This window comes from Branchiostoma lanceolatum, chromosome 7 (genome assembly GCF_035083965.1).
Source record: "Branchiostoma lanceolatum isolate klBraLanc5 chromosome 7, klBraLanc5.hap2, whole genome shotgun sequence".
Lineage (NCBI taxonomy): Eukaryota > Metazoa > Chordata > Leptocardii > Amphioxiformes > Branchiostomatidae > Branchiostoma > Branchiostoma lanceolatum.
In genome coordinates, this window is record NC_089728.1 from 12842440 (window position 1) to 12857749 (window position 15310).

At 43.0% G+C, this 15310-nt stretch overlaps 1 protein-coding gene, 1 non-coding gene and 1 pseudogene across 2 annotated transcripts in view; 2 read left to right on the forward strand and 1 right to left on the reverse strand.

Annotated features, from left to right (window-relative positions):
- The first annotated feature begins 52 nt into the window (after positions 1 to 52).
- On the forward strand, positions 53 to 5541 carry LOC136439410 (uncharacterized; annotated as a pseudogene).
- A 442-nt stretch (positions 5542 to 5983) lies between these two features.
- Positions 5984 to 15310, forward strand: part of LOC136439408 (uncharacterized) — a 50925-nt gene continuing 41598 nt past the window's right edge. Inside the window, exons 1-5 of the mRNA XM_066434844.1 lie at positions 5984 to 6259; positions 7300 to 7537; positions 8717 to 10126; positions 10647 to 10811; positions 11710 to 12816. Of these exons, the coding sequence (XP_066290941.1) occupies positions 7495 to 7537; positions 8717 to 10126; positions 10647 to 10811; positions 11710 to 12812 (2721 nt within the window). The 5' untranslated portion in view covers positions 5984 to 6259; positions 7300 to 7494 and the 3' untranslated portion in view covers positions 12813 to 12816. The remainder of the gene's footprint in view (positions 6260 to 7299; positions 7538 to 8716; positions 10127 to 10646; positions 10812 to 11709; positions 12817 to 15310) is intronic.
- Positions 6754 to 6825, reverse strand: Trnag-ucc (transfer RNA glycine (anticodon UCC)). The gene has a single exon. It is a non-coding gene; the product is annotated as a tRNA-Gly (tRNA).

Consider the following 15310-nt stretch of genomic DNA (forward strand, 5'->3'; position numbering starts at 1 on the left):
CCTCCCAACCCGAGGGGAGACAACTTCAACATGGCGGTCTTCCTAGCCAACAGTAACAACTTAGACACGGCGAGTCAGAAGTCAGGGCCGTACCGGATCAAACCTACGGGGGTCAACACTCTGGGTTCGGGGATTCCGGCTCGTGGCGAACTCGTCTTCAACAATGCGACCGCGATGGTTAGGATTCCCTCCAGCGAGTGCAACGAGTACAGCCACATGTGTGTCGTCATCACCCCTGCGGCAAACGCCACATTCAACGACTCCGCTTCCACCGACAATACCAGATGCTTCCCAGCAAACAACGGGCAAACGTTTGACATCGATTGTCGATCAGGTATGATAGCGTTTTTTCATCATCATCGTCATCATTATCATCGCTCCATATCAGCTGCATCCTCGGCATTTCATTTTTGTACTACTTTGTGTATGTGTATGAGCATGTGTGGTAAAAGTAGCAAAAGGTACGATTCATTTTGGTACCGAAGGCAACGTTGCGAGATTTTCATTCCATGTTTTTCACTTTTAAAGCATTTTTACATCGAATAAGCGTTAACGTTAAATGGTCTGCTTCCACTTAGATGTGCACACCTCCGATTTCAAGATCTCCGGCACAGACCCAGCCGTCCTTGTACCAGGCCAGCCTGTTAACGTCAGCTTCGAGTTCACCATCACGAACAGTAACGGGACGGCGGACGTCCGACCTAACCCGAGCGGCGAACCGAACTTCGTCCCCGCCATCGTCCTGTCTGACTCCTCGCAGCTGGAGAACGCGACCGTGCGAAGCAGGAGAGAGACAGACCAAGTCCCGGTTGACGTTGTCCTGGACCCCAGCTCGCAGGCAAGCTTGAACGCCGGTCTTCCAGCTGGGCAGTCTATCATGTTACAAGGAAACGCACTTTTCACCATCCCCAAAGACAGGTAACGTTAAACTGTTTACTACATCAACGTTTATAAAATATCAACCCGCCAGAGACAAATCATAATTGATTGATATCTGACATTAAAAGCCAAAATTTATACATGAATAAGTACAGCATGAAATTGCCCTCGCCTCTTTCCTACATGTATGTTTGAAAAACGAAGGTGCTAGGTATCGACGGCTCCTTTACTGGTGATCCTTTCTTGATTATCTCAGAATCCTTATGCTTACCAGCAATTACGGTGCCATCATAAGAGCCACAGATCGCTTTGTGTATCCTTTCTAACACTCTAGATATAATTCTTACCTGGTACCAAGAAAGAGGCTGATACATAGATAGTTCTGTAGACGCTTCTGTAAAATCTGATGAATGAACTAGTAATATTGGAACCTGATGGTAGTGCGTACATGTCTAAATGTAGGGTTGTGTTTTATCCAACAGATGTGCCGACTACACACACTTCTGTGTGAACGTCGACCCCGCCTCCACCTCCACCTATCAAGACAAGAACACCAACAATGGGGACTTGTGCACGTCATTTGGAAACGCCACATCCGCGAGCAACATTAAACTCGACTGTACACTCTATGGTAAGGGCTCTCCACAACATTTACCTCTTACTACAATTTCCTATGATAAGTGGTTGGCTTGTAGACTGGTTATCAGATGTCTTTTCAGTCGGTCGGTTAGTTGGTTGATTGGTATATTGGTGGGTGAATAGCCATAACTTTTCATTGTTCGGGTGCTCGATTCCAGGTTTCTTCATCTTTCCACTTTGTCTCCCTTAGATCTGAAACCAGAAAACTGGATCGTCAACTCAGGAGACTCTGACATCCTCAGCACCGATTCACCCACCAACTTAGCGATGAGCTTCAACGTGACAAACCTGCCGGGAGGCGGAAACCTTCCAGCCAACACCAGGGAGAACTACGCCCCCGTGCTGTACTTCAGCAACCGTGCAGAGCTCGAGGAGGCCACGAAGCTGTCCCCGCCAATACCGGTCCAACTGAACCCAGGTGATCAGACAAACCCGCGAAAAGCTCTACCTATCGGACGAAGTCATCAGTTCTTACAAGCATCGGCCAACGTGAGTCTTCCGAGGGAAGACTGCTCCTCCTTCACACACCTGTGTCTTTTCATCGCTGAGAGAAACTACCCGGAGAAAGACGTCAACAACAACGACATCTGCAGGCCGTTGGGCTCGCAAGACGGCGCTGTTGTCAAAGCAGCTTGTCCGACGAGAGGTGTGTACATTTTCTGATTCTTTTCGGTTACAGACTTTGGCAATTCTTTGTAATTTGAGAGTAAGGAAGGTTTATCAAAGAATAGAGCGTTAGCAAAATTTGATTGGAACGTGCAAGTTAGTATTACCTGCTTTAGATAAATACAAAGGCAACTTATAAACACGAGACTATCCAATAGTAGAGTATGTATCAGCTATGGTATATTTCATCTTTTGTTTTTTTGCCTTGTGTGCTTGTTTGTTTGTTTGTTTATCGATGTTTACCTCCGGACAGTTACGCCATGGTGGGTGTGGCTGATCGTGGCCCTGTGTATCCTGTTCCTGCTGCTGTTGTTGCTGTGCCTGTGCTGCTGGCTCTGCGGCGCCGGGAGAAGGAAGAAGAAGGACCAAGACATCGTGAGTACCTCAGTCTACATCTTACGTATCGGAGACACTTTTAATCTCCAAGCAGATCGGGGGGGGGGGATTGTGACGTGACGATTTCTGACTGGACCCCAAGATTTGACCACTAGCTGAGGTCGGCTGTCAGAAAAGAGTGCAAATCAGAAGAAGGTCATAATATTTTCCTCCAATACCTACTAGGAAAGGCGTTGATAGTCATCATATATAATATACTTGTCTGTTCTCTTCTATTCCAGAATTTCCCTCAATGGATAAAATTACCAATTATATACTGACATGTAATGAGCCCTGCATGGTAAACATAGGACAGTACAGAAGACACTGTCTAATCATTAGAAATTCTAGATTATGTTTCTGAAAATTCATTTCTTAAGACCTTCCTCCACAGAGCCTGTATTCGCTGACGTACATTGACAACACAGCCGGTTTTGTGCCCTACACTTACAACCCAGTCACCAGCAGACCCGGGCGCCTGCCGGTTAATGTAAGTTTGCGTATCCTGATAAGAAAGGAACTGAAATCATAACTTTGCCATGATAGTGTGACTAGTGTATGACTAGTGTATTGATTTATTTCTGTTTAAAGTAGAAAGCGAGGAGAATTTGATTTTATTTGATATTAGTTAGTGTGGAATTTATTCGATGTTAGTTAGTTAGTGCACGATGTATCTATCAACTTTGAACATGTTTTCCCAACCTACACTCAGCACAATGTGACAAAAGAAATTTGCGATAGAGGTCTTCATTCAATTCAATTAACAATCCTCAGCTTTATCCTCAATCCTCAGATGCTGAAATCGAAAAATCATGTGAATTCAAGACCGTTAATTAAGACAAGAGAAGAGGCATGTCAACTTTGGGTTTAGACGTAGTATGATAGTACATGCTTTTTCTCTCTTTAAGTTCAACGTTTAGTCCTTAATCTTGTTTGTTTGTGCCTTTATTTTACACTCGAAATTGTTCTATTCGGCCATCAGGGCCGCTTTTCATAGAGGTCGAGTTGTGGACATAAATATGTAATTATCATCAGTATCTATCTATTTATCCGTAGCAACCCGTGGTGATGAAGTTCCAGCAGTACAACCTCCCACGAGGCTGGGACCACGCGCACGAGTCAGTCAACCGGATGAACAACGTTCCCCTGGCCGAGGGTCTGCCCAAGGTAGACAACACCTTACCGTCCCTTGCCTCCTTCTGTGGCACACCGGGCCGCCATTTTCTAGCAGCGTATCTATGCATCTTTCTTTTCTAGAAGCTAGAAGCCGGTCCTGTTATTTGTAGATATTTCTCCACATTTTATTGCCATAACGCCGGTCTTGGTTCTCCTACTATTTAGACTGCTTCTCATCATTCATTTTTCCACATGTGTCAAATGCTTGTTTTCAAAGGATGGCTTTCAGCACTAAGGACAGAACTGATCTGTTAATGAATGGTGGTCTATAAATTCCATCTGTAGATGGTGCTTCTTGCGTTAAGCGTTGACCAGACAATTCTTTCTCTTATCAATTCTGTCACTTCCCTTTGCTCTTTGAGTAGACTTCATCGTTAGTGACTCTATGGCTATATGTGTGATTCCTAAGGTTGGTAAGAGCGGTGTCGAAACCATGATCAGCAAGGTGGCCGGCAAGAGAAAATCCGTCAGTTTCGCCAAATATGGCGTCCTCCCAGAGAACCTGAACAACCAACGAGAGAGGAACAACCAACGAGAGATCAACAACCAACGAGAGAGAAACAACGAACGAGAAAGAGGCGCAACAACAATGTCAGTCGACTTCAGATGAGAACGCAACATATAGTCAGGGAAAGGTATGTATTCGTCCTATCAACAAACGTTTCTGTAGTTACTAACTTAGCTTAACTTTGATTTGGGGCTGTGCTTACGTCGAGAAAGCTATCAACCCAATGCTGAACATTTGTTAGTTTCTAGTCTACTACATGTACTAGTATTAAGTGGAACTCCTACCATCAGGTATATGTATAGTTGGGGCACGCTCACTAGATAGCTTGAAAGAACACTTGTAGTTGGACTTGTATCAAAGATATGCACGGCCTAAAGTCATTTGATGTAATACAGTCAGTTCTAACCGCGCTGCAACGAATCTGGTGTGTTAAGCTGAAGGTTGGCTATACCGATATATAAATTAAGATACAAATACATAGCTTACCTTAAGGTACACAAAAGAAAGGTGTAGTTCCACGGCATGGAGTCGGGACGGGTGAGAAGTTAGCCAACCATCCGGCGGGTATGTGGTACCCGGGTGGTGGTTGACTTCTTCCTCGTTACGGCTCAATAATCACCGGATCGCGGGATGTGAGAAATGCGAACGATATTACAGTACCAGAACCGTTATTCATTTTCAGTGAATGAAGATCTTTATTGTACCCCATTGAGCTCGAAATGAGAACAGGTTGCAGAAAAGGAGAGTTTCCAAGTACATTTCTGTGCACAAATACAATAATCTAGAACACGTATGTGGGCTCAGCTTTTTTTTTCCTTCTTTATGACGATATAAATATTAGAAAATAAGATTTTAAGACCATAGGAAATGTTAATTTCTCCACATTTCTCAAGTGTATGAAGAGGGTCTTATTCAACGTATTAGTTGCATATGTATCTGAAATTGCCTTGTTTTTTCTTACAGAAGTGGAGACGACCACACCTTCTGCGGTTGGCAGAGACTTTATACAGATCATATATCAACAGCCAATATACCATATGGAAACGTTACAAATTGAATATTATGTTATATCATACTATATCATATTATGTTATCTTATGACTTTGTTGTCAGCATTACGTCTGTACATTTAACTCATAGCCTCTGGATGTGAGAATCCACTATAAATAATCAAGGATTTGCTGTAAAATTCGAAAAGATATACATATCAGTAAACTATGACATGCAGCGTTCACACATCATGTACTGTAGTCTCAATATAACTTGTTTGAAGAATTAAACATTTGTACTTATTTTTATTCCACCTTGTTCTTTGTGTCTCACTTGTCTGATGACTTCATATCACTTGAAGATTCAAGCTTTATGGCTTATCTTTAGACAACTTAGCATGAGCATACCAAATATTTAAAAATACAGCCAGACATATTCAGGGTACATCGTCTATTCCGGAACTGTCTCTTCAATGCTGGCCACGACGGCGGAGAAAGCATGGAAGCCCGCGAAGTGAGAAGTAAGACTACCATCCCGTGTGTGCTGTGCCGGGGTGGGGTCTTGCTTCTTCCTTAGCGGCTTTACAACACAACGATGGACGGCGATGCAGTGAACTCAGTATTAAAACTAGTTGGAAATCATAATCGCCATTTCATTTGACATACACAACAGTTACAGTACATCATGAAATTTTTACATAGTCTCACTTCATGCAAGATTTACGTACTGTCTAAAATTGTAACGTTACAAGCCATCCATATATCCAACTACATATGCCGGAAAAGTGCCCTATCATCAATCATTCACAATGTTTCAGCTCAATCCGTGTGAAGGAAATAGAGTATGTGTCACTCTCTGAGTTAGGATCATAGTTCATTCTAATAAAGCTACATGTATTGCCATATTGAGAGATCTCTTAAGTAGTGAAAGTAGACTGAAGATGATGATGATGACAACGATGATGATGATGACGGCGATGATGATGATGATGATGATGGCGGTGACGGAAACGCCCAACAAAGAAATGTTTGTACATCTTCTTACATATGAGACATACCGTACATAAATAAAGACTTTTCCCTGAAGATTTCAACCTTTTTTCACCATTTCAATAGCAATATTGAGTTTGTAGTGCATATTACATAATCAACGCACCAAACGACATATAACGTTAGTCCCTTGTACGGTCGGGTACGTCAGATTACTTTCCATAGATCGATATAGAATTATTCTTAAATAATCTAAAAGTTTCTATACAGTACCATAATACACTATATCTTGTACAATTGTAGTACAATTGAATATTCGCTTGCAAGAAATGATGTTGAATTAACATTAGAATATATGTTGTATTTTCCTCAAAACGGCACTCACTTGTATGTTTGTATGTTCATATGTATTTTGCCATTGCCCATTGGTCGAAGGAAGCAAATAAATATCACATCACCATAGACTTGCAGCACAGTACACATAATTGAGATTTTACAAACATTGACCATGAGAGTGGTAAAAAGTTCTGCTGCGTTGGCCGGGAATCGAACCCGGATCTACTGCTTGGAAGGCAACAATGCTGACCATTACACCACCAACGCTCGGCGATGTGACATGTGCTATCTGATACAACCAAACTCGATGTAGGTTATGTAACTCAGTGTATGTGAAACTGGTCTGTTTCGTGAGAAGGTAGAGAAATAAAATGAAAAACACTGAGGACCTCTGTGAATTTTAGTATTTGATAAAATTTGAGAAAGAATGGTAGCAAGAAATAATGGGGCCGAGAAAACAACACAGTCCAACGCAACGTTGCAATTGCTGTGCATCAAAGGACCATAAGTTATAACCATACAAACTCCCCATAAATTCCATTTTCTTGTAGAAGTAAAACATAAAAAAATGCTATTTGGTCTAAATATTCAAGTAATTCAAAAAAGTAATTGGCATTTCAAGTGGCAGTTTCATTGCTTACGTTAGTTGTTAACGTCTGACATTCAATCAGGACGGAAGTCATTCAAATCACGAATATCTCTGGTAATGCATAAAAAGCTTTGACAATCCTCCCGACACAGCCCGTACGTTGAAGAACACAAGAAGACTTGCTTACGTGGCCGTGCAAATGTACAGGCGGATATACAGCGACAACATCCTGTGTCATCAGGGGTAGGTCAAAGGTGAAACCACCAAGCGAGAGGCAACACCGAAGGACAGAAAATTCAAATCTACGTCGGTCCTCTCATAACTCCACAGAAAAAAGACAAAACAACATGGACTCAACTTCAAGTCAGGAACAGCCTCTTGGATTACAAGGTGATGATTACTGTTTGTTATTAACGCAGCTTTTCTGTTTGAAGGAATGTGGGGTTTTAGCTACCAAAGCTACGTGGGGAGGGGGGCAGATAAACAGACATGTCGTATGATCGAATACTTACTTTTTACGTATTTTTTGTTTATTTGAATGAGGAGAGATAAACCATAGCTAGCGTCATTGGTAGCGATACAAACTCCTGATCTTTAGACATCGTTCCGTTAGTTCTGGAAGTTGATTTTGTAGCAACGTTACTGTAACTGTTGTTGTCACACTTATCCTCCAAAAAAATATCATATCTAACTTGGGCGACCTCTAGAAGGCGCCAGGGCTGAAGGTCTTACAGAACTGTCGTCTAACCCACGAACTTTTCAAGTTAGGAACAGGCAAAAACCCTTACTTGGGAATCAGGCAGTGCCACAAAAAGATTTCCAGTCATTCTCCCCAAAAAATAAACTTGAAAACTAACTAGTAAAGGAAAGGTAAAGCAATCGAATCTCAGACTGAGGATGAAGCATGATGCTCTTTCATTAGCTAGTAGTGCAAAATTATGCGGCTTTGCTATGGGTTACGTATTTGGCCAAGTGCACTGTGTCACCCCTAGGCCTACTCTTCTCGATAGGTGTGTTGGGTTCTTTTACGTGCAGAGGCTTGACGCTTGAGGCATATGCCTGAAGCTCCCTCATACACGGGGCCGCCAGCTGTACATCACCATCCAAAATGATGAATGCAATTCCTTACAACATGTCTGAGCAGGAGTCGACCCTAGAATCAAACTCAGGCCCACGGATCCACGAAATTTGATCCAGATGGCCAAGCAACAGGGTTACGTTACCACTTGCGCCATGAGAACTTGATACTATACTGACATGAAATTTAAACTTATAAAATGTTGCCTGATCAGTGATGATTAACCTTACCATCATTCTACTCACTACTGTAAGTTGTTTTCATTTTTAGAAGATATCAAACATTTGCATATTGATTCTGCTCAACAGGGACTTATGGACATCCCAGTGTCAGTAGACAAACCTGGTGCGACCTAGCTACGCATGTCTGTAGCCGCTATGCATCAGTTCCTGATGCTCGCGAATGATGATGATGGTGTCACCTCACAGAAGATGAACTGATCTGAATTGCATTTTGGTGCTTAACACAACATTTCTGTGTTCTTTCTCTAGGTCCGATGAATATAGCACAGGACATCCACATCTGCGGGATATGTAAACACCAGTTCACCGACATCGAGGTCTTCCTCGCTCACAAGCGCAGCTGTACGCCGCCGAACGTCCGCGTTTCTGTCGAGAGTTTATTACAGCAAGTACCAACCATAGCCACAACTCCAGTCAGCCTCACACAAAACTTTACCATAACAAACAATCTACCACCAGCTAGCAATGAAACCCTTTCTACTGCAGGTAGCACAGTGCCTACGATATATCTCACTACTACTAATGGGACAAATCACACAGCAGGAAATGTAGTCTCCTCTGCAAAAACTCCAGCACGAACTAAACCGACGGTGGAGAAGAAGTTCAAATGTCAGTACGAGGGTTGCTCCTTCACGACGGCGTACAACAAAGACTTGGATCGGCATGTGAGGTCACATACAGGTTGTAAACCCTTTTCGTGCAGCGTCTGTCAGAAGGCCTTCAATCGCAGGGATAAGTTGAAACAGCACCTGAGGGTACATAGTGGGGAAAAGCCATACGCCTGTTCACGGTGCAGCTATGCAGCAGCAGATAGCAGCAGCCTTAAGAAGCACGTAAGAACTCACACAAACGAGCGACCTTTCAAGTGCCAAATCTGTCCGTACGCGAGTCGGAACTCAAGTCAGTTGATTGTCCATTTGCGTTCACACACGGGAGACTGTCCCTTCCACTGCCAGCTGTGTGAGGCCAAGTTTAAGATTAAGTCTGACCTCAAGAGACACATGAGGACTCACACGGGCGATAAACCATATAAATGTGACCTGTGCGACTATCGCTGCGCCATGAAAGGTAATCTGAAGGTTCACGTGCGGAACAACCACGGTCCGTGCAGGCTGTCCTGCCCGCAATGTCCGCAGACATTCCAAAACAAAGCCCAGCTACGTGCACACTTAAAGACACACCAAGAGGTAAGGACGGAAGCATCTTCTCTTTCTGTCTCAGAAAAACCTACCTCCAAGGAGTACCAGAAGAAGTGCCAGTATTGTAGCTATGAGTCGAGACATCTTGCAAACGTGAGAAATCACATTAAGAAGCACCACAGTGACACAGCAAGGCATAGTCAGAACAAGGGGCAGGGGAAAAACAACACCGAGTCCAACAGTGTCAAACAGGTCAAGACAAGACAGGGAAGTGCCAATCTCTTAAGATGGGGGAGTAAGAAGCCGTTCTCTTGTAACATCTGTAAGGAGTCGTTTGTGAGAGAAGACTCCTTGAGGAGCCACATGAATCAGCACAAGGAGGTACAGGACACCTTACAGACCACTGCTCTGGCTGTGTTAAAGCTGCAGGAGGTACCATCACAAGGCAGGGGTGGACAGGGTAGGGGAGAGGAGCAGGATTCTAGGGAGACTGAGGAAAACACACAGCCCTGCTCTAAAGGTATGGGGATAGGGAGGGGTAGTATAAAATTTTATGCAGCACAAATCAAGCTCATTTTTTTTACGTTGCTACCTAAGTATGTATACAATATGATAATAGTGCATACAGTACATTCACAATTTACTGAGAATTTAAATACCAGTACTAGTTATACCTGACTGATGTGACAGGCAGCATGTAAAATACAGTATACATATCATTTTCTTGCTCTGAACATACCTTTTTCTTTATGGTATATACATGCATGCTCAGAAGAAACACACTAAACAACACAACTCTTAACTGTGAACAAAAAGACAAACATGTCTTTTCACACAATATAATGTACAGAAAGGATACGAAGCATACACATGGAAAGTTTTTACTAATACGTATATTACAATATTTGTCACCAGTACATGGTCAATTGAAACTTAAATTGTGCAAAGATATGTGCCAAATGTGCAATGATAATAGTGGACGCAAAATGTTCATTGCTAGTTTCTGATATTTTTGATCGTTGATAATTCTTTCTCTTCAGATTCCAGAGGTTTGTCTTTTGTTACGTCGTCAGGAAGCAGTCGTATGTCCGTCCCTGAGAACGAGCCGGCTGTGACAGTCCAGCCAGCAAACACCGTGACCATCCTCACCCCAGATGGAGCAGCAGAGATTGTATATCCTGTCATGACTACCTACCTGGAGCAAGGTACAGAAGGGCTGCTTACTGGTACCAAGTACTGATACAATACCCACAAAAATCTTTTACGTACAGGTCCAACATTATAGTACATGAATGTACCGGTACTGTTCCTGAAGCACTTTGGACAGTCAAGTACTTTTTGAATTTTTTTACCTAAATATGTGTTATTTCTACCACAAAGATGAATAGGTTTGGAAAAGGATATCGAAATTGTATGGGCGTTGAAATCAGTGCCTTCTTTGATTTGATATCCTCTCAAAAGGATGGGTTATCTGGATAAGATACATGAAGACTACATAAACATTCTGTTTACTGTTTATTTATGGTTCTAACATCAATGAAGACCACAGGACTTTGTCAAATAGTTCAGGTACAGGTACAGATACAGGTCCGGACTGTAGTACCTGATATTATGTTTAGGTACACAGTCGTAAGTACAGCCCATATGTCAGGGAATTATTTGTTTGTTAATTCATACAACCACTAAAATTCTTGAGGTGTGACATACCAGACCAGTTTATCATATCAAGTATAAGTGATGTAAGACCAGACAGATAGGACTGATCCACTCTCACCAGTAAGTATGGTGGGTTATTCAACATGGCTCTCCTCAAACACTAGACCTTTGGCTTTACGTCCCATCCAAGAGGACATCCATAACAAAAGCTAGATACTATTTGTATTTTCAACCAAGTCGAGTGAGGAAATTGATTGTGGCTAAGGCAGGGGTTGTAAATAATCAGATTAGAATGATCTGAGACTTGAAAATAATGGTTGTTGTCAAAGAGTCATGCACCAAAGACAATCAAGTATCTGAAATTCTGAATGGGACATTTGTTGCCAGTGCCACTCATCCGAAGTGCCATGTATTTTAATAATGTTTGCATTTCTATTTGTTAAACAGATAGTCCACTGATAACCCTGGACAAGAGAACAATAGGCATCAGTGATGAGCACCTCCCTCCCAGGATAGAGAGCTCTCAGCTGCTTCAAGCCCCCCTGGCCGGACCTGGCATGGAGAACACCTATCAACTCATCCAGGTGGAGACTGTGCCTGTGTCCAAGGAGGGGGACAACACACCCCGGACTAGCCACTCCACACCTCTCAGCAGCAGCAGTGGACAGACTACATGTACAGTGGAGAGGCTACAGCTGCCTGGCTCTGCTGCGGACACTGACTTTGTTCAGACCAGTACAAGAGCGCTGGTCACAAGGACAGGTTTCGTGCCACCTCCCCATGGTCAGTCCTTTGTCACCACCCCCAGCACATCAGAGAGCTGCGGTTTACAACAACAAGGGATTGTAACAAGTAGACAGATGAGTGAGGTGAACAACCTGATATTACGGACCTCAGACATCAACAGATCCATCTCCACAACTGTGCATGATCAGGGGCTGCCGAACGTCATGACGATCGGTCAGCAGTTCTCGGACTCTCTCGGTGGTCAGCCGCGGAGTAGCGGTCACTCCGTAATGTACACGCCCGCGCTGAGCTCCGTGATTACGGCGCCTGTTTTCACGCACGTTCCCAGCTTCCAGTCCCATATCAGTCCGGATCACTCAAGGACCGGCAGGTTTGTGGAACCCAGTCAGTCCAGACCTCCGCACTCAGACTTGGACATCTTTCATTCTGGGCTTGTCTCAGCCCAGCTGCACCCTGAAAACTCTACCACACACTTCACAAACATCACCCTCTCACAAGAGTACCTGCCTCAGATCATACCAGCACAGTCCTTACCACTGCACAACACCACAGACTGCAATCCCCCTACCTCCCGTGGAACCTCCATCTTGAACTTGTCCGTCATGCGTGAGGGCAGCTTCCAGGAAGACGGCGTGGCTGGCCAGGACCAGTCGGGTCACCTGCAGAGGATGGGTCACCCTGGTGGAGACGTGCACACACAAGCTGAGGTGAACACGGACAGGCTGCAGGGACAGGCAAACGACAACAACTTTGTTGTGATCACTTCATCACAAGCGAGGCAAGGGAGCCACACACTTGGATGAAATGGTGAGCATTCTCTTGTTTGGTCGTTGGCTATTGAGTTTGACACTTACAGGAGAGAACACATGAGCCTGTGATGTCCCAGAGTTGACCAAGCATATAGCGCTAGGGTCAGTTCTACTCTTCTTGATAAGTGTGTAGGGTTCTTTAATGTGCAGGGGTTTGATGCTGGACTGAAGGCTTAACATACCCTATGATAGTATGAAGGACAATCTGATTGATATTGCAACCCCACACTGTTATTTATTAACTGTTGAGGAATTAACTTTTGCTGGGTACCATACTGATTGTGACAAAAAGATGTGATATATTCAGGAAAAGAAAAGTATCCTCTAAAACTATCCAAGACAACACATGCATCTGCTTGTCAGAAAAACAAGCAAGCAGAGACTTCAGCCTAGCAGGCTATGCCATGCAGTATTTACAATGATCACTAGAGGGCATTGTTGTCACTTCTTCCCATGGCACTCTGAAAAGAAAAGTAGTGTCTGAAAAGTGACAGTCAGTACTTTCTCTGTCTCAGTTTATTTAGAAAAATATATATTTGAAATTAAGCAAAACCAGCCGTCTTTGCAACCGTGTGCTAGTTGTTAAAGGGTGGTATTTGTTAAAGGATTAAAAAGAAAAGGGTTTTATATTACCAATATTAGATACAGTATCTATCATAAATGTTCATACACATTGCCATCCTATGAAATCCTTTTTTGGAATGTGTATCAGTATAATAAACTATGATATCATAGTACTCTTTTAACCTGAACTTTTATGGACATTTCTTATCTTCTCTCTAATTTCAAGTCAGAAAACCAAAATGTATTGTATACCAAAGGCAGGCAGGGAGATGAGAAATGTTCAAAAATCGACATCAGTCATCACAATAGAATCCAGTCCCTGTATTCAGTATGTCCTTTTTTTCTGGAAAGGAGTAAAGTATCATACATGTAAGTACTGTCACTGTTCGAACATTTCCCCGCGGTGCAAGCTGTAACGCAACCCCGCTGCTTCACCATCTGGATCAAATTCTGTGGATCCTGGGGCCCGATTTCGTACCTAGGGTTTGTACACACCGACAGGAAGTATTGCAGGACATCCGTGGAGTTGGAATGCAGTGGTGATACATCGTGATAAATTGCGTTTCAAGCTAAAAGTCTGCTTAATAGTGCTTTCAATGACATTTGTTAACTTGTTAGAATCACAAAGATATCTTTGCTGGCCTGATTTTACAGATTACTACTGTAAGAAATGGTTTGCTCTGTCCTTATGCATCATAGCCTGGCCTGTAAGACACTGTAAAATTACTTATACTCCCTGGGAAGTTTTGATAAATCCCCTTACAAATATAAATTATGGTACAGTTGCCATAGCTAACGTCAAAGTATTCACCTTGGATATTCACCTTGAAGTTCAGCCAGTAGGTTACCTTTCGAGTAATGAGGCTGTGCCTAGTTTGGTGCTAAAATGGGTCACTCGACGTCCACAAGTCTGCTAATTAGCCTGAAACCAGTTCTCTAGATGTCGGGGACCAACACATTTCATTTATACTTGGGCTGAAGCTGTCGGGGACTCCCGCTGAGTTGTCGGGCGCCCACATTGGAGCTGTCAGCTGAAATTTTCCCGACATCTGGAAAAACCCTCATTAAGAACATAAAATTCCTGTTTAGACACAGAAAAAAGCTGTCGCCTACCAGACATCTGCAGTCTAGACATCTAGAAAACCTGTGTCTAAATTGGGCCTTAAAGCCGACTGCCTTGTGTATGAGGGAGCTTCGGGCGTAAGCCTCACGCGTCAAACCTCTGCACGTAAAAGAACCCAACACACTTATCGAGAAGAGTAGGGGTGATCCGGTATGCTTGGACAAAAACGCGAGCCCTCGCGAAGCATTGCACTACCACTAGCTACTTGAAAGAGCATCATGCTTCACCTCAATGGAGGTAACTGCTTTAACTTACTGTTAGTAAGAAAGTTCAGCAGAAATTCCTCCTGTCAAGTCACTCCATGTTTTGACATGCAGTTAGGCAAGGCTACCACTATGTATGACATGAGGAGTTAGGCAGAAATAGTTTTGAAACTTTTGAGGTATGGCATAGAAATGAGGTGGAGTATAGTAACTTCAAATGTCACTGTCATAAGTACTTGAGACTTTCGCTATGTTTCGCTATGTCATAAGATTTTCGCTATGTTTTTTAGTTCACGCTCATCACACTGCAAACATACATGTTTGTTCTGTTGTGTCTATTCCATTGTGTTACTATCATTATTTCAACAACGACTCTCAAGATACTAGAACCTTTATTTTCAAAATTTTAAGTCCTTTGAGCTTAACTTCAAATGTACAGCAGGGGCCGCTGGTAGTCTGTCTAACGTGTAAGTAAATGTCCCTAACCTGCAAATCATTACCTTGGTCCGCTACATTTATGTACATATGTGATTTTGTACTTTGCAGAAATTGGTTGAAATAGGATGTCATACTTATTGCTACTTGACCACGACCAGTTTAAA